Source organism: Beauveria bassiana (genome assembly GCF_000280675.1).
Source record: "Beauveria bassiana ARSEF 2860 unplaced genomic scaffold BBA_S00034, whole genome shotgun sequence".
NCBI classification, from domain to species: domain Eukaryota; kingdom Fungi; phylum Ascomycota; class Sordariomycetes; order Hypocreales; family Cordycipitaceae; genus Beauveria; species Beauveria bassiana.
The window spans coordinates 142,395-159,207 of NW_007930869.1; the positions used below are offsets into that span (position 1 = coordinate 142,395).

General features: G+C 53.6%; 7 protein-coding genes across 7 annotated transcripts; 3 read left to right on the top strand and 4 right to left on the bottom strand.

Moving 5' to 3' along the window:
* Nucleotides 1-724: 724 nt before the first annotated feature.
* Nucleotides 725-1,039, top strand: BBA_08388 (uncharacterized protein; the record flags this gene model as incomplete). Its single annotated transcript, XM_008603485.1, has 1 exon — nucleotides 725-1,039. The coding sequence occupies one exon, from the start codon at nucleotides 725-727 to the stop codon at nucleotides 1,037-1,039; it is 315 nt and encodes a 104-aa protein (XP_008601707.1).
* A 1,401-nt stretch (nucleotides 1,040-2,440) lies between these two features.
* Nucleotides 2,441-3,607, top strand: BBA_08389 (Cyclin-related 2; the record flags this gene model as incomplete). Its single annotated transcript, XM_008603486.1, has 1 exon — nucleotides 2,441-3,607. The coding sequence occupies one exon, from the start codon at nucleotides 2,441-2,443 to the stop codon at nucleotides 3,605-3,607; it is 1,167 nt and encodes a 388-aa protein (XP_008601708.1).
* Nucleotides 3,608-3,981: 374 nt separating this feature from the next.
* On the bottom strand, nucleotides 3,982-4,596 carry BBA_08390 (uncharacterized protein; the record flags this gene model as incomplete). The annotated part of the gene is made up of 3 exons (XM_008603487.1): nucleotides 3,982-4,078; nucleotides 4,140-4,482; nucleotides 4,542-4,596. 3 exons carry the CDS (start codon nucleotides 4,594-4,596, stop codon nucleotides 3,982-3,984), a joined length of 495 nt encoding a protein of 164 aa, XP_008601709.1.
* Nucleotides 4,597-7,580: 2,984 nt separating this feature from the next.
* BBA_08391 (thiamine pyrophosphate enzyme) lies at nucleotides 7,581-9,305 on the top strand (the record flags this gene model as incomplete). Its single annotated transcript, XM_008603488.1, has 2 exons — nucleotides 7,581-8,934; nucleotides 9,088-9,305. 2 exons carry the CDS (start codon nucleotides 7,581-7,583, stop codon nucleotides 9,303-9,305), a joined length of 1,572 nt encoding a protein of 523 aa, XP_008601710.1.
* Nucleotides 9,306-9,795: 490 nt separating this feature from the next.
* BBA_08392 (salicylate hydroxylase) lies at nucleotides 9,796-11,211 on the bottom strand (the record flags this gene model as incomplete). Its single annotated transcript, XM_008603489.1, has 1 exon — nucleotides 9,796-11,211. The coding sequence occupies one exon, from the start codon at nucleotides 11,209-11,211 to the stop codon at nucleotides 9,796-9,798; it is 1,416 nt and encodes a 471-aa protein (XP_008601711.1).
* A 689-nt stretch (nucleotides 11,212-11,900) lies between these two features.
* BBA_08393 (FAD binding domain-containing protein) lies at nucleotides 11,901-13,439 on the bottom strand (the record flags this gene model as incomplete). Its single annotated transcript, XM_008603490.1, has 3 exons — nucleotides 11,901-12,875; nucleotides 12,927-13,140; nucleotides 13,213-13,439. The coding sequence occupies 3 exons, from the start codon at nucleotides 13,437-13,439 to the stop codon at nucleotides 11,901-11,903; spliced, it is 1,416 nt and encodes a 471-aa protein (XP_008601712.1).
* Nucleotides 13,440-15,118: 1,679 nt separating this feature from the next.
* On the bottom strand, nucleotides 15,119-16,432 carry BBA_08394 (nucleotide sugar dehydrogenase; the record flags this gene model as incomplete). The annotated part of the gene is made up of 1 exon (XM_008603491.1): nucleotides 15,119-16,432. The coding sequence occupies one exon, from the start codon at nucleotides 16,430-16,432 to the stop codon at nucleotides 15,119-15,121; it is 1,314 nt and encodes a 437-aa protein (XP_008601713.1).
* Between the last annotated feature and the right edge of the window lie 381 nt (nucleotides 16,433-16,813).

Here is a 16,813-nt window from a genome sequence, read left to right on the forward strand (position 1 = left end):
TTTTCTTTCTCATTTTTTTGCTCTTATGTGGTACTGCTCATGTAGTGAGAGCCCCGATAGATTCAAGTGTTGCGTAGATATTCACTTCATCCTCAGGCAACGATAAATATTTACATAGAGTGCTGCTAATCTTTAAAGATACTTATTCTATGATATCATCAGCGTATAGTATAGATTATACTAAGCCTTTAAAAGATATTATAATAAAAAATCTAGAGATTATTTTTAAGAATATTAGAGAAAGTTTATATTAAGATACTAATATTATACTTAATATAGCTAATTTTTTCTTAGATTACCTAAATATCTTATATAATAATTAAGAAACTAGGATTTTCTTTAGTTAATTAGCTAATATGAACCTCTAAGAAGAATTTATTCTAAAGTTTTTTTAATTATTTTCTTTAATAAATTTAATTTAAATATTATAATAAATTCTAGTCAATCTTTAATAATTTATTAGAGTTAGATAGTTATATATTTTATATTAAATTTTAATAAAATATATAATATTATCATTAAAGATTTTAATAATATCTTTAAGAAGGTAATTAATCTTTATTAATCTAGTTTAATAATAATTTAGTTAAATAGTTTTATTTTATTATACTTATCTAAATTATATTAAAAGTAAATTTAATATTAATAATTATTATAATTATGATTATTATTATATTTTAAAATTATAAAGTTAAATAGATTTTATTTATCCTAAAGAGTATTTATGGAGTTTCTTAACATAAGCGAGGACGTCAACTGGATGACAAAGGTGCGTGGGCGCGAGTGCCAGTCGCTGCTGGGCCTCTTTGAGGGCCTTGACGCCTGTCGTGGCGCAACGCACAGCCTGCAGTGGTCGTTTGATCTGTGCCAGGGCCTGTCGGTGCAGGACGGGCCGCACGCCGTCTCGGCTTTTGCGGTGACGGCGTCGCTCGCCTACGTGGAGGCGCTGCGGAGAATGGTTCGTGCTATCGCGGACCACGTTGGGGAGTATGGGCGGAATGCTACGCGCTGGCCACTGCCGGAGATTGGGGACGGCTAGGGAGCTCCTTTGATGAATAAAAAGCAGCATGTGAAACACGAGGATTAGGGTGCTGTGTCGTAACACCACAACAGGCAAGCAGTGTGCAAAAACAGGCGATTCGCGTCGTACACCACCACCATGCCGCGCCGATTTTGGCGAATATTAACTAATATGCCGCAGCACCGTCCGATATCATACAAATAGTGCGGTTCCGTTCCCTTCAGCCCGCACGCAATGCCCTGCCAATGGATCTAGCCGGGATAATTTAAGCACCTCGTATTACAATGCGGAGGCGTCCGATTGCCGCCCGTACCGCCCCACGTCTCATGCACAAAAGGACTGGGCCTAGCTCTTTGCGGATCATCGGCGCGACCTGATGTTCATGGGATTGATTCTGGGGTTGGCATGCGGATTGTAAACTTGGCAATGACTGTGGGCAGATATTGGTGTTGCGACTACGTAACGTGTGTCAGCGAGGATCGGCCGAGCCCGCAAATGGGCGGCTAACTAGGCCTCATACTGCAGCCTAAGTTATAGTGCAGGACGGCGCAGGATCCGTAGCATGGGGGCATCTATTTTTATACACGGTTATAATCATATATTCTACATAAGTAGTTATCGGAATTAGGCTCCATGCTTGCAGACTCGGCCACATGAAGGTTAATTTCAGACGATAAATATCAAGTTATATTTCCCATGACCGATAGACAGGCAACTGTACTGTAAGACACAGCAGATGCTTAAATTCAAAAGCAACATGTCTTAGTTAAATGTTATATGAGTGAATCAGCCTGCCGTCTCTAGCGTCGACTATCAGATAACGGCCGTAAATTACTTAGGTAATCAAAAGACATAGTAATCTGGTGGCGCCATTGCCGGCTATTCCATGCGTTTCCCATAAAGTAGTGCCGCGTTATGGCAGAATCCCGCAAGTAACTAGTCCATCTGACAAGATATAGAAAAGGAACCAGGAATAGAGGGAAAAAAAATCTCCACAAGTTATTCCCTAAAATGCCCCGCCAGCTCGTCGACCCCTTTTGCTTAATTGCCCCTCTGCATAAGGCTGCTCAATTTCTCATCTCTGACAGTGTCCAATTACCATTATTTCTGCCACGACTTTTCCATCCTACCTGTCTCTACTAGCTAGCTGCAGCCTGCAGTCGTGCTGTTTAGGCCCCGGTACTTTGTGAGATGATGAGGAGCAACGTACACCATTCCTTCTTCTCCCAACGCGACGCGCCCCGAGCACGCCCGACCTAACGGACTTGTGCGGCAAACACACGACGTGTCTCCTTCTCTACAATATCTCGCTCACCTACATGACATACTGCATCGCTCGAGACTACCGACGCGCCGAGGCTGAGCCTATTCGCCATCGACGGCTGGTCCGTCCGCCCAACACCTCCTGCCCCAATCACCATGGAGGCCTCCCCACACGACGCCGCGCCTCCATCAGTACCTACCGACACATCAGCGGCCAGCAGCGCGAGCCTACACGAGCTACCGCCCCCTCCTATACCGTCTTCTGACCCGAGTCTCGTTGTCGATGCTGCTGCGTCCACGAGCGGGAGCGTCGGCCTCGGCGTCGGCCGCGACTCCCCAATCACCTCCAAAACAGCGCCGCCGCCGCTGCAGGACCTATTCAAGCTTCCGGCCGTCGAGGCGCTGCGGCTGCTCAGCACGAGCGTCGAGCTTCTCGTGCGCATGACGGGCGACATCCCGCCGACGCCGCCGCCGCGCACGCCCACCGACCCGCAGATGAGCGGCCTCCAGGCCGAAAAGGAGAACATTGTGCGGTCGCACTCGGACAAGAACCTCAACAACATGGCACGACTACGCCCGCCACCATCATCATCATCATCCTCGTCGACGCCGCCCGTCACGGGCAAGCGGCCCTACGACGAGGCGCACGCGGGCGGCAAGGCCAAGCTCCAGGCCTACAGCGCAGCCATCTCAGCACGACTGGCCAGCCAAGCCGGCGCGGCGCCCGACGCCGCCGCCGCCATCACCGACACGGCCGAGATTGACGGCGTGACACTCAAGCCGGCCGCTGCCTCCCTGCGGTCCTCCTCGCCACCTCCCTACATCATCATCGGATCCGACTCGCAGCCCGTCAACGTGCAGCACGGCGCCATCACGCGCAAGTTTTACAGCAAAAACGAGCCCCCCATCAGCATACACCACTACCTGCAGCGTCTGCACCAGTTCTGCCCCATGAGCGCCGCCGTCTACCTCGCCGCCTCGCTCTACATCCACCGCCTCGCCGTCGACGAGCGCGCCATCCCCGTAACGCGCCGCAACGCCCACCGCCTCGTGCTGGCCGGCCTGCGCGTCGCCATGAAGGCCCTCGAGGACCTGTCGTATCCGCACGGCAAGTTTGCGCGCGTCGGTGGTGTGAGTGAGACGGAGCTCGCGCGTCTGGAGATTTCGTTTTGCTTTCTCGCTGGCTTTGAGCTGGTGGTCCGCGAGGAGGCGCTGCGCGCGCACTGGACCGCCCTGCGGGAGGGCAAGGCGGCGCAGGCGCTGCAAGGGATCGAGGTGAAGACGCTGCGGCTGGATAGGAAGCCGCGCGAGGTGACGATGTGATGGTGTGGTTTTGGAGTTGATTAAAGGGTGGTTGCGATTGGATTTGGTGAATGATGGGGATTGCTTTTTTAGTTGTAGGATATTGGTTACTATTTTATATATGTTGAGATGAGCGTGCATTCACAGCAGTGGGCTGCTCGAGGCGATTCTATACCCAGGGACATTTCAATACTATAAATTACCATGCTGATCGGGGCACTTCCAGCGATAAGTCGACTTGATCTGTGCTTGGGCCAGATTATTTCTGCATTACTGCTGTAGATTATGCTATCATTCAAAGCGTAACATCTGCTAATGGCCGGCCGAGCTTAAACTCTACCTGGTAGAGAACTCCATACAACGACCAAGAACAGCTTGATCACCAGCTAGCACTATCAGACCACTCCTGCAATAGCTCCAATGGGATGCTCTGGACTACCGATATGAATCTTGACTTTTGCGAGTGTATACGCTTCCGCAGTGCTGCCGTTACTACCGTGTGCAGCAAAGTGTCTTTAAACCTCTAACGCAGCAACCGCCAGGCCCTCCGCACCGAGTTCTGCCGACCACTATGTAGCCTGGTCTGCAGGTGCCTGTGCAGTCAGGAGGAGTACCGACCCAGTAGCATGATAACATTGCACTGTAGTCTTCATCGTTATCGGTGTCGTCATCAGGAGTGTCGTCATCAGGAGTGTCGTCATCAGGAGTTTCCTCATCAGGAGTTTCATCGTCGAAAGGAGCTTCATCATCAAAAAGAATGCCATCATCGGTAGTTGTGCCATTAACGGTAGTTGTGCCATTAACGGTAGTTGTGCCATTAACGGTAGTTGTGCTATTAACGGTAGTAGTCGTATTCAGGCTCCTCGGGGGGGCCATGTCAGATCCTACCCGCTCGCCTGAAAACTTCATTAGCCTCTTGGTCGATGGCGAACGGATGGGAACACCTGTAACTCACCTGTGGCCGCGGCCATGGCCATAGCAGCAAGTCCAAGGGCAATGTAGAAGCGCATTGTCATATATGATTGAGGAGGTAGTAGTTGAAGAATGTGTAGCTTGCTGATGGAATTCGTCAACACCAAAGTGGTGAGGGGCGGAGTCTTTTATAGACGGCGCAGCCGTATGTGTCGTCTCGAGGTTCTCCAAATTCACTGTCTACTAGGTTGCAGTCTCGGTCGAGTGCCAATAGAGAAGCACCACGTAGTTTGCTCTGCGGGAAGAGAGATGTCTCTGATGCGCGAGAACGAAACTTTAGAGGCCATCGTTTCTCGCAGTGATATGGAATCTTCATGATATGGACCTCTACGATCACCCGAGACACGACTACTTGACGAAGCTGAATCATTCTTCCGACAAAATTTCAGAGCATACATGATCAGCTTAGCCACAGCTGAGCAAATATTATGCATTATGAATGCTTGAAAAATGTAAAATTGCTTCTTCTGATTCTAGAGCGGCTTCCGATGGGCCGCATGGTCGCGGAGTGTCGGTGTATGGGCGACTGCATGTGCCATCATTCGCGATACCGCCATGTAGATACCACACAAGTGGTATTGTAACCTGATTCGATGCAAGGGATGCCGTTGCAGAGTTGCAGTTTCTAAAACATGATTTCACGGGTACGACTAGCTGCAGTGCGCAAAACGCGTGCGACTCATGTCATTTGGTATCCAGCCACTACGGTAACAAAACAGACTGACGGAGCTTCTCTACACGGCCTCGTCACAGGCGCATTCTCATGCCTTGACAACTGAATAAAGTTGAATCATAAATAAAGTAGGCCCTTTCAGTCTATCTCCAGTATGAAAACTAGTGTTTAATGTATTGATAGATCTTGGGAGTATCTATGACTAGGAAAAGTGAAACTTACTCGCTGTCGATTTTTGTACTTTCCCCTCACCCTATTACCCCGCGTCACGAACGGCACGCAGTGTGTGGTATCCCGCACCGACTGGAACATGCAGCAGCTGAAGAATGGTTCTAGGAGAACAACGACATTATGGAGAATGAGTTTGTCTCAAGAATGTTTACAGTCTTGTTTTAATTGACCGATACTATCTGCACTGGCTCAGACGGTGTATCATCTGATATCGGAACCCAAAACGGCTTCGCTGGTGATTTAGCAGCGAAATTGTCGGTGAGCAGTCCCCGATTTTTGTGGAGTAAAAGGTGAAGTGAGAGCAAAAGGGACTGTGATGACCAGGTGAGAAAGCAATCAACGTTTGGTTTGGTGCATCTATTCTGTGATGAAGGGAATAGATCTAGGTACATACAGCACCCCGCATAGATTTGATCGTGGGCGCCGTTCTTACACTAAAACTCAAACGCGCTAAAAAAGAATATCCAATACTTAATCTCATGATATGTGTGTGGCCTTTTCGGCGGCAATTTCTCTTTCCAGAGATTCCATTTTAAATCAATATTCAAGCTTATCCTTTGCATGTCGTGCCCAACGGAATATGATACTGCGTATATCTGACTCATGCTGGGTCAAAAGATGAGCGATTGACGTTGGGTCGTATGTCTGCGACATCGATCGCTTGTGCTCCTCGATATGAACATAAAATTTATGGAGAAGGCGGGCGTTTTTGAGTCACTTGGATGTCGGCCCAATAGCACGGCGTTTGCCACCTGTATTTGTCACCAGCAACAATGAAATTAAACGATGTGGTAAGCGAAATCCTCATGATGATAGCTCTAGATTATCTTTGAGTAGGTAAAGACGCTATAGATACGGATATGAATACCGGAAATTTGTGAGCACTGCTAGAGAATAGCAGCAATCTTGCTCAATAAAATGTTGTCTTGAGGCAACAGTGGACCTACTCTAATCCGTACTGATGATCTGCCTTTGTAGATTAGGTGGCTGAGGAGCCTAACCTTAGTTTTTAAACTTTTATTTGCCAGCTGCTCCATGTATGATTGAGTCGCCTGACTAGGCACGTTCTACAGTTTCTTGCGACATGATTACAAGAATACCAAATATTCGTAAATCCTTTTTCCTTGAGATTTTATTGGAGATTGCTCTAACAAGAGGCCGAATACAGCATCAACGCTCCACGCACGGAGCCCGGCCCCGGTACCCCGCCAGAATGACTGCTGTTCAGCTTCTTCAAGTCCCCCTTAGAAACTGACGCTCGGCTGAAAGGATGTGCGGGTGTATGAAGCTTGCGCACTACTTTGAGATTCGGGGGGCTCAAGCAGTATTCTTCTCGACAAATTCCGGGCCAAGCTCAACGAAACGGACGACAGCGCACGATCCATCCGGTGCATCCGAGACGTCTATGAATCGATCGTGAACAGGGAACTGCTAAATGCGCAAAGTTGTCGTCGATACTACGCAGTGCCATTTTGGCTGAATTGTGGGACGACTCGTTTTATGGACCTTTCTTTCTACGGGAAGGGGGCGATTTTGTAGGTCGATCTGAATGAAGAACTGAGCAACATGGACGAATGGGCTATGAGAAGGCATTTATTATGAGTGAGGGGCGCGGAAACTTGATTCCGCTCAGATCGTTGCTTTTATGCCTGGTAAACCCCGCCAACTTGCCGTAGCTCGGAACCGGCCAACCCCTCAATGGCGGGGAGCTGGCCGACCACGTCTCGGCCAATAGCTTGAACACGTCTTATAGAAGAGAACCCCCCCGGTGTAAGAAGGCGTCAGTGTCGCGCCGAGTCTCATCGTGCCCTCGAGATTCATCTCTTCTTTTTTTTTCTTTCAATTTAAAATTTTTCAATATAAAATCAGCCATCATGTACACAGCGTCGAGCGCCTTCTTTGACGCCATTTGGGATGCTGGCGTCACCCACTGCTTCGTCAACCTGGGCTCCGACCACCCCAGCTTCATCGACGCCATGATCAGGGGACAGAGAGAAAAAAGAGACAAGTTTCCCCGCATAATAACCTGTCCCAACGAGGCATGTTCACCCCCTCCGCCCCCCTCCCCCCCGGGCCATGCTCTTCTCACAAAACCCCCCGCCTATTTAGATGGTCGCCATGTCCATGGCCGATGGCTACGCCCGCCTCACCAACAAGCCGCAGTGCGTCATTGTACACGTCGACGTTGGCACGCAGGCCCTCGCCGCCGCCGTGCACAACGCCTCGTCGGGCCGCGCGCCCGTCCTCGTCTTTGCCGGCCTCTCGCCGATTACGCTCGACGGCGAGCACCGCGGCAGCCGGACCGAGCACATCCACTGGCTGCAGGACGTGCCGGACCAGAAGCAGATTGTCGCCCAGTACTGCCGCTACGTCGGCGAGGTCAAGACGGGCGCCAACGTCAAGCAGCTCGTCAACCGCGCCCTGCAGTTTGCCGCGTCGGCCCCGCAGGGCCCCGCGTACCTGTGCGGCGCGCGCGAGATTATGGAGGCTGAGATTGCGCCGTACGAGCTGCGCCAGAGCGACTGGTCCCCGGTTCAGGTGGGCGGGCTGCCCAGAGGCGCGTCGCGGGAGATTGCGGAGGCGCTGGCGGGCGCGCAGCGGCCGTTGGTGATTACGGGCTATGGAGGGCGCAATCACGAGTTTCCAGGCACGCTCGTCAGACTGGCGGATGCGGTGCCGGCCTTGCAGGTGCTGGACACGGGAGGTAGCGACATGTGCTTCCCCGCGAACCATCCAGGCTGGACGGGCACGCGCTATGGCGTGGCAGAAGACATTGAAAAGGCCGACGTTATACTGGTCGTCGACTGCGACGTGCCCTGGATCCCAACCCGCTGCAAGCCGAGCGACGACGCCGTCGTCTTTCACGTCGACGTCGATCCGCTGAAGCAGCTGATGCCAATGGCCTACGTCAAGGCCCGCGCGCGGTTCCGTGCCGATGCCGTGCAGGCCCTCGAGCAAATCATCGAGAGCGTCGCGGGCCTCAGAGGCGGCGCCTCGGCCGCGGAGACGACGCTCCGAAACCAGCAGGACACGACGAGCATGCAGACGGCACGAGTCCAGCAAGAGCACGCAGCGCGCCTGGCCAGGATAGAAAAGGCCGCGCAGCCTCTGCCAGACGACACGTTTGGGGCAGGCCACTTGTGCCGCCAGCTCAGGGCTCTGTGCCCGCCAGACACCATCTGGGTCGTCGAGGCAGTCAGCAACGCGCATTGGGTGCTCGACAACATCCAGGCATCGCTGCCGGGCTCGCTGATCAACTGCGGCGCCGGCGGTCTCGGCTGGTCGGGCGGTGCGGCTTTGGGCATCAAGCTAGCGACGGACGCCGAGCACGGCGGCCAGGGCCAGGGCCAGGGCCGGTTTGTCGTGCAGGTGGTGGGAGACGGCACCTACATGTTTTCTGTGCCGAGCAGTGTCTACTGGATCTCCATGCGCTACCGCATTCCCATCCTGACTATTGTGCTCAACAACGGCGGTACGTGTGTTTGCATCATTCTCCCTCTCTAAGTGTTTTTTTTTTTTCTTTTTTTTTTTTGACCGCAGAGGGATGTTAATCGGGGTGGCTAACTTTTGTCAAAATACAAAGGCTGGAACGCGCCGCGCCATTCTTACAATCTGGTGCATCCAGATGGACTGGCGCAGACGGCTACGAATGACGAAATCAACATTGCGTTTAGCCCGACGCCCGACTACGCGGGCATTGCAAAGGCGGCGGCCTGCGGACAAGTCTTTGCCGGGCGCGTGAGCGACGCAAGGGAGCTGCCGGGCTTGCTGCGCGAGGCGATTGACTTTGTCAAGGCAGGCAAGTCGGCGGTGCTGGACTGCGCCGTTGTGCCGGATTGTTAGGTATGTTGGTTGATGCCCTTGGTTTTGTGAAGTAGGCTTGGACAATTCAAGTGTATATAGATTTTTTTTTTTTGCATCAGTAAGCTTGTAAGGTGAGTTTGCTCGTGTCATTAATCACAGGACAGGTTTATCAGATCCCGACTGGCCTCGGAATGGAGTCTCCGAAAGCAAGCACTTGGGATGCAATACGTCAATGACGGGACAGGCACTGTTAATCGATAATTGTATCGGGGCATGGGGCATCTTAACATGATAGAGTGGTACAAGAGGAAAGTGGCAAGGTTTTGTAAAGGAATATTGCCGGATGGTAAGAGTCTTTGAATGCAGGGACTTGATTGCAACACGAAACCTCGACTATATAACTATGTACATTCTTATTGGCAACGTCTCCATGCTATTTACTCTAGTTTACCTACATCGTGTTGCCATTATGCCCCCCCCCCGCGAACCTCTATATCCCGCAAAACCACCTGTCGCCTCTCTCCCGCCCTCACTGCTCCTCCTGCATCTTTTGAAAGAATTCCACCATTGCACTCACCGCGTCTGGCCCCAGCATCACCCCGAGCAGCTGGTCCGTCTCCTCGCCGACTTTGAGCGCCCTCTCCGTCATGTCCCTCTCAAACGCCGCCACCTTACGCGACAAGACGTCCCCAAACCGCTCCCTCCCCTTGCCGTTACTCTGGTTCCACGCCTCCGCCACCGCCTCCGCCAGCAGCGTCGCGTCCAGCATCGCCTGGTTGACGCCCTCGCCGTTGGGCAGCATCACGTGCGCCGCGTCCCCAATGAGCGCCAGCCCGCGCCTGCTCGTCCACCTTGTCCCGTACGGCAGCGCGTACAGCGGCCGGATATCCAGCACGCCGCCCGGGTTGTCGTGCTGCTCCTCGACCAGCGCCGTCGCGACCAGGTCCTTGACCACGGGCCCAAACCCACCCAGGAACTTGTAATTGTTGTTGTTGTTGTTGTTGTTGTTGTCGTCGTCGAAGAGCACAGCTTTGGCTTCCGTCGGCGGCTTGCGACTCATCCCCGTCGTCACGCCGAGCTTCTCGTCCGTCGTCGTCAGCCAGACATGAACGCGCGCGGAATCCATCGGCCCACGCTGCGATATCACAGCGTGCCGGTCGCCGAGCGCGCTAAACGTCCCCGAACCGACCAGCGCCGCCAGCGCCGGATACTTTTGCGTAATGTGGCGGATCGTCGCCGTCACGATTTGCGTATTGCTGTACCGCGGGCGCGCGTGCGTCAGCAGCGTGCGCACGCGCGACCACGCCCCGTCCGCGCCCACAACAAGGTCAAACTCGTGCTGGCCGCTGCCGCCGCCGCCAAAGTCCAGCCTCGTCACACCATTGCCCTCTTGATACTCTGCCGTCTGCAGCTTGTGGCCCCAGCGCACGCTCTCTGGCGGAATGCGCGTCAGAAGCAGCCTCGTGAGGTTGTTGCGTGAAATCTCGGGCCTTGCGCGCTCGTCGTGGCCCTCACCGCCGCCCTCGCCGCCGCCGCCGCCGCCGCCGCTATGCACGTGGACGCGCGCGCCGAGCTTGTCCGCGAGCACAAACTCTTCCGAGCACTCGCCCGTCAGCGGCAGAAACTCGTCGTAGAGCCCGCACGCGCGGATAGCGCGCAGGCCGTCGCCCTCGTGCAGGTCTAGCATGCCCGAGGGCAGCGCCCACGAGGCTGGGGCGGGCTTCGGACGGTACTCGAACAGCGTAAAGGGAATGCGGCGCCGGTGGAGCAGTGCGCCGAGGGTGAGGCCGGCGGGGCCGCCGCCGACAATGGCGATGCGCGGCGGCGGCGGCGATGTGGCTGAGGATATGAGGCGTGAAGTGCAAGGGAGGCTACTTTGTGAGAGACGTGATTGGAGAGGTTTGGATACGCGTAGTGTTTCTTTGGCGAGGCTGTTGAGCGCCATTTTTTCGCCAAATGAGATGCCCGAATGAACGATGATGTATGAATATAGGGAAGAGAATGGAAGAAGAAAGTTGGACAAAATAGTTTTCTTATAGACAAAGAGCTAGCTTTTTTCAATGTCGTTGGTGACGCCAGCACATTCGTCAGCTGCTGGGTGGGTGCAGTGCACGCACGTACCTGGAAAAGCAAAATCTCGGCCCCGGACGACAAAGTCTTGGCAGGGTTCGGGCCCGAGATCAAGGCAGACAAGGGCTCCGTACCCGCACGAGTGTCCACCATGAACCACTAGTAGTAACTCGACGAGGGCTCATTTTAGCTTTACGAGAGAAGCTAGTTTCTTCCAATGCTGACGGGCTATATGGGCAAAAAAAAAAAAAAAAAAAAAAAAAAAAAAAAGAAAAAGAAAAAAGGTCGAACTTTTTCCTATTTCTGTAGAGTGAAAACGGGCCAGAGGTCAAGAGGATCCCGGCCTTGAAGAGTACACCACACAAGGCTTTACTCATATGTTTCAGGGTGACAAGTGTATATAGGTCAATAGTCATTTGTATGTACATGTATTAGTCTCTATACTGAGCATGTGTATTTTAAATACCCTAGGATTTCGTGAGCATCATCTTTCCATCCTAGCCCGCTTCCATTCGAAACAATTACATCCGCGCTGTCCCATGCCAACAGATGCACAACAAGTGCTCATCCATCACTCATGTCCTCGGCAGGATCAATGCTCTGAGGATTGCGAAAGACATTGTTGGGATCGTACTGCTTCTTGATCTGCTGCAGTCGGGGCAGCTTGTCACCCCAGTAAAATTGCTGGGCAACCTTGCGGTCGAGCTCCGGGTTAATGTACCCGGCGTAGGTGGTGCGCGCATTGGGCGCGCCGCTTTGCACAATATCCTGCACGCCGTCGAGAAACTTGATCATCTTATCCGTTACGCCAAGTAGGCCGACCGAGTATGACTGGTACACGATGACTTTGTCGCGGTGGGGGTACGCCGTCGAGTTGTCGGGCACGTCAGCAATGGCGCCGCCCTCGTTGTCAAATATGACAAACCAGAGGGGTGTGTCGGCATTGGTGCTGCCCATGTATTCAAAGAGGTCATCGATAGACTGCTCACTCAGAAGATCCTGTTGGCGGAGCGCGAGAGATCGGCTGGCAAAATGAGTAGGCACGTTGGTGAGGTAGAGGCCCGTCTTCTCGGCAATGTGAGCGAGGCTGCCGAGCGAGTCCATGACGGTCACACTGATCGGCCCGCGGGGCAGCTTGTCGGGGATGCCCGAGGCGTGCCACTCGTACATGGTTCCGTAAAAGGTGCCGGTGATGAGGACGCCGAGGGGCTCGGCAATGAAGAGCGAGGTGAAGCGGCGGTCGAGGTTTGGATCGCCGACTAGGGCCTGCCATTGCTTATAGAGGGGCGCCATGTCCGACTGCTTGCCCAAGCTGACGCTGTATGTGTACTCGACGACGCTGCCGGGCTCGGGCTCGGTGCGTACGACAAACTCGGTGATGATGCCGAAGCTTGCGCCAGCACCCTGCAAGGCCCAGAAGAGGTCGGGGTTCTGCGTCTTGGAGGCGCGCTGGATCTTGCCGTCGGCAGTGACGACTTCAACTTGGACGACGTGGTCGAGAGTGGTACCCCAGAGGCGAGACGAGGGGCCGATGCCGCCCTGCTCTGTTAGTAATGATCAATTGGGGTATGAAAGGGAACAGTGACTTACAATGGTGGCATGACCGCCCATGCCGACGCCGGGGCAGGTTCCGTGGGCCATGGCGCGATTGCCATTGGCGTGAAGGTGCTTGTCCAGCTCGCCGAGGAGAAAGCCAGAGCCAAACGTGGCTTCCCAGGTGTTGTTGTCCATGGAAAAATGGTTGAAATTCCGGAGGTCAATCATGAGACCGCCATCACCACCACCAAGTCCAAAATTGCTGCACCTTCCTTGTTAGTGTCAGCACCATGTCGCGGCGTATTATACGGGGACTTGCGCATAGGAGTGGCCGCCAGACTTGGCCTGAACCTGGACATTTTTGGACGCAGCGCACTGAATGGCCCTGGCGACCTCATCCGCCGTTCTGGGACGCATGACTGCGGCCGGGGTGACGGGCATGTCGAGGTTGTAGGGCTTGACCCATTGGGCCTGGTACAACCAGTCACCGCGATGGGCAACGCAGTCCATTCGGCCGACGCAGATGCGGTCGAGGCAGCTTGCGATGCTGCTCGGACTGCCGCCCATGTTGAGGATTCGAATGTAGGGAATCAAGATGTGAGGGGGGGAGGGGGGGGGGGGGGGGGGAATGGCGAGGATGTTGCTGTGCCGGCTTGAAGAAGGGGACTGGGTCATGGACGAGGCTGCGCCGCGGGTCGGGTCGCACTTTCATTTTATTTGGATGAGATGTATAAGTAAGGCGAGACTAGCGCCTTGCTTATATTCAGGGACTCGTCTGGTCGCATAATAAAGATACGAATATGCATTCATGGCTGGCCGACACATCTTTGAGGCGGCGGGGGGGGAGTGGTGCTTGCTGATGGGCTCACCGGGCTGTCTTGATGGGGAAGAGTGATGGAGAGATGCGAGATGGCATGAAGTACGCGATATGGCGGGCGTGTGGGAGGTGTGTGGGAGGTGTGTGGGTGGCAGGGAAGGGAGTGGAATGACAAAGGAATGACAATGGAATTGATTCCTAGGTAGTTTAATAAATTATAATGGCTTAAAGGCAGGAGGGTGTGGCTGGGCCTGTTGCATGCAACCTTGTTTGCTAACTAGTTCAAGTTACTCTGAGAAGACGAGTTCATTGTGTTGGTTAAATTGATAAACGAATAATAAGAGGCCTGGCTGACGGAGAGTGGTCATTGGCTCGCGGCAGGGCTCTGCATAAAACCGCAGCCATCGAATCAGGGAGTCAGTCATACGGCCGTTATTGCAGGCATGTTGCTATCAAGACATGCATATCATAGACGGATGGTGATTAATAGCAACAGCGCTACTTTCCTAGTCGGTGCATTACACTGGAAAACATTTAATTAATTATGCTCGGCGTCCGCTGGAATGGTCTCTCTAGAACTCGGCTGCAAATCCAGGCCCAGCCAGGCACAGAAACAGTCTCAGTTAGCCGTGAACTAGTTTCAAGGCAACGTTGTGTAGAGGATTTACATTCGTTCTTGTCTTTTTTTTTTTTTAAAAAAAAAAAAAAAAAAAAAGCAGATTCATTTCTTTCAAATCAGTCTCATATATCCATGCTGCTGCACCAATAGGGGCAATGAGGCCAATCACCCGAGCGAATAACAGGGGTCTTCCATTGACATGTACAGTATCTGTACAACTGTCTAACTACAGTGGGGTGTAGGTATCTATGCAGTCATCACCGTTACCTTGGGTACCTAATAATGCCCCAAGTGCCCACATCTCCAACAAGCAAATACTCTCGTCCCGTCTCGTTCATCTCCATCTAGAATTTTCCATTAGGATTGTCCTTAATCAACGACTTTTTCCCTCGAATCTTGAAAACTGCATCCGCATCCGCATCGCCTGATGCCATGACACTACTAAATAGCGCACGCCACCGAAACGCAGTGCACACACCATCTCCTCGGCGAACCAGGACCAAAAGTGGCAGCTCTGATGTTCGTATTCGTCTAGCTCTCGCCATCTTCTTCACGAACCCCCCTTCACATGGTCGACGAGAACAAAGACTTGTGCAACCGTCTTTGTTCCATGACGAGGGCATCAACAGCGAAGCTACCCCCCCGCACACCTTTCCCTACACATTATCAAGCCATACTGATGAGGAGTTGCCCGAAACGACTAGTTAGGTACAGTTGGTGTCGCTTCCAGCCCAAAACTTGCTGTGAAATGAGCTCTTATTAGACGGACAATTCGAACCAAGACACGCTCAATGCCCGCAGAGCCTCAACCTACGCAAACCACCACTCCACCATCTTTGACGGCACTCTTCTCAGAATATCCAGATCCAATCCTGCCGGACGCGTCGCCGCCACAATGTAGTCAAAATTTAGTTCCAAAAATGTCACTGACCAATATGCCTCCTCAAGCCGCTGTATTTGTGGCACTGCTTCCTGTGCCACCAACGTATCTGCCCACACCACGTCGACTTTGCCCGAGAGCACCAGGCTTCTTGCGAGCTCGAGGCCCGGCGAGTTGGCCAGGTGCGCCTGTCCCGGCTTGAAGCCGATCCCGATGACCAGGATCTTCAGACGCGCGCCGCCAACGTACTGCCCGGCCAACTTTTCCACGATGCGCTGCGCCAACACGCCCGGTCGCGCGCGCATCGTCTCTGTCGCGCGCTGCAGCAGCGGAAAGTCGTTGTTGGACAAGAGGTAAAAGGGATTGACCGGAATGCAATGCCCGCCGACGCCGAGTCCCGGCGTACAGGGTAAATAGCCAAAGGGCTTGGTCGCCGCGGCACGGCACACCTCAAACGGGTCGATGCCATGGCCGGCGCAGGCGTCGGCCATTTCGTTGGCGTAGGCGATGCACACCATGCGCTGGCAGTTTTCGTAGAGCTTCATCATCTCGGCGACTTCGGGCCGGGAGACGCGCACCACCTCATCAAAGGCCCGCGCGTACAGCCGCGCAACCGCGTCGCTCGAGCCCGCCACCACGTCGTCCAAGCCCGAGACGACCTTGGGAATGGCGCGCGTCGGCGGCACCGTGCGGCCCGGATCGACGCGCTCGGGGGACATGCCAGCAAACAGGCTCTTGGCGGCGGCGACGGGCCCGAGGAGAGCCCGCGTCATGCCCACGGCGACGGAGCTCTCGATGACGACGGTGCTGCCGGGGCGGGCATGCCGCGCGACAATGGCAACGGCCTGGCGCAGGTACGACGAGTCGACCTGCTGGTCTGGCAGGAGCAGAGTCGGCACGGCAATCAAGAAATGCGTAGCGGGCGCAATGTCGCTGGCTTTGCTGGTGAAGCGGGCGGCGGCGCTACGATGATCAAGTTGGAGTTTGTGTATGCGCGACGCCGAGACGTCGAAGCCAATGACGGGGCAATGGCCGGCAAAGGCGTTGACGAGGTGCTCACCCACATAGCCGACGCCAATCACGGCAACGGTTGGCTCCTGGTTGGGCCGTATTGGTTCCAGATTCTGCGCCTCGTCCTCTGAGTCGACCTCGCCAGGCGGTGTCTGGTCGTAGTAGTCGCGTGTTAGGACAATTCCCGAGCTTGTCTTCTCTACGACATGGTTGGTTATCGGTGGACCTTCCATACTGTCAAGGAGTTGTAGATGATTTTTGCTAGTTTAATCTTGATTCACCATGTCAAGAGACCAAAAGAGACTCGAGGTTTCGGAGTCGGTCTCTTGGCATGGCAATACCAGTCTAGGCGGACAAGATATTTGAAGCATGATTGCATGGGTGGACCACTAGAATACAAGTAGATTTTCCATCAGCACATATCCGGCTGTGAAGCATCGCCCACGTCGAGACGATGCCGTGTATATGTAGTACTTGCATGGACTTGCTCGTCCCTCGCCGAGATGACTCGTTATACGAGAGATTGCGCGAGCACTGCTGTGCTACCTCGGGCAACCAGTCACAGCCGGTAATAACAATTATGCACTCAAGTGTGTTTCGGATACCAGCATACT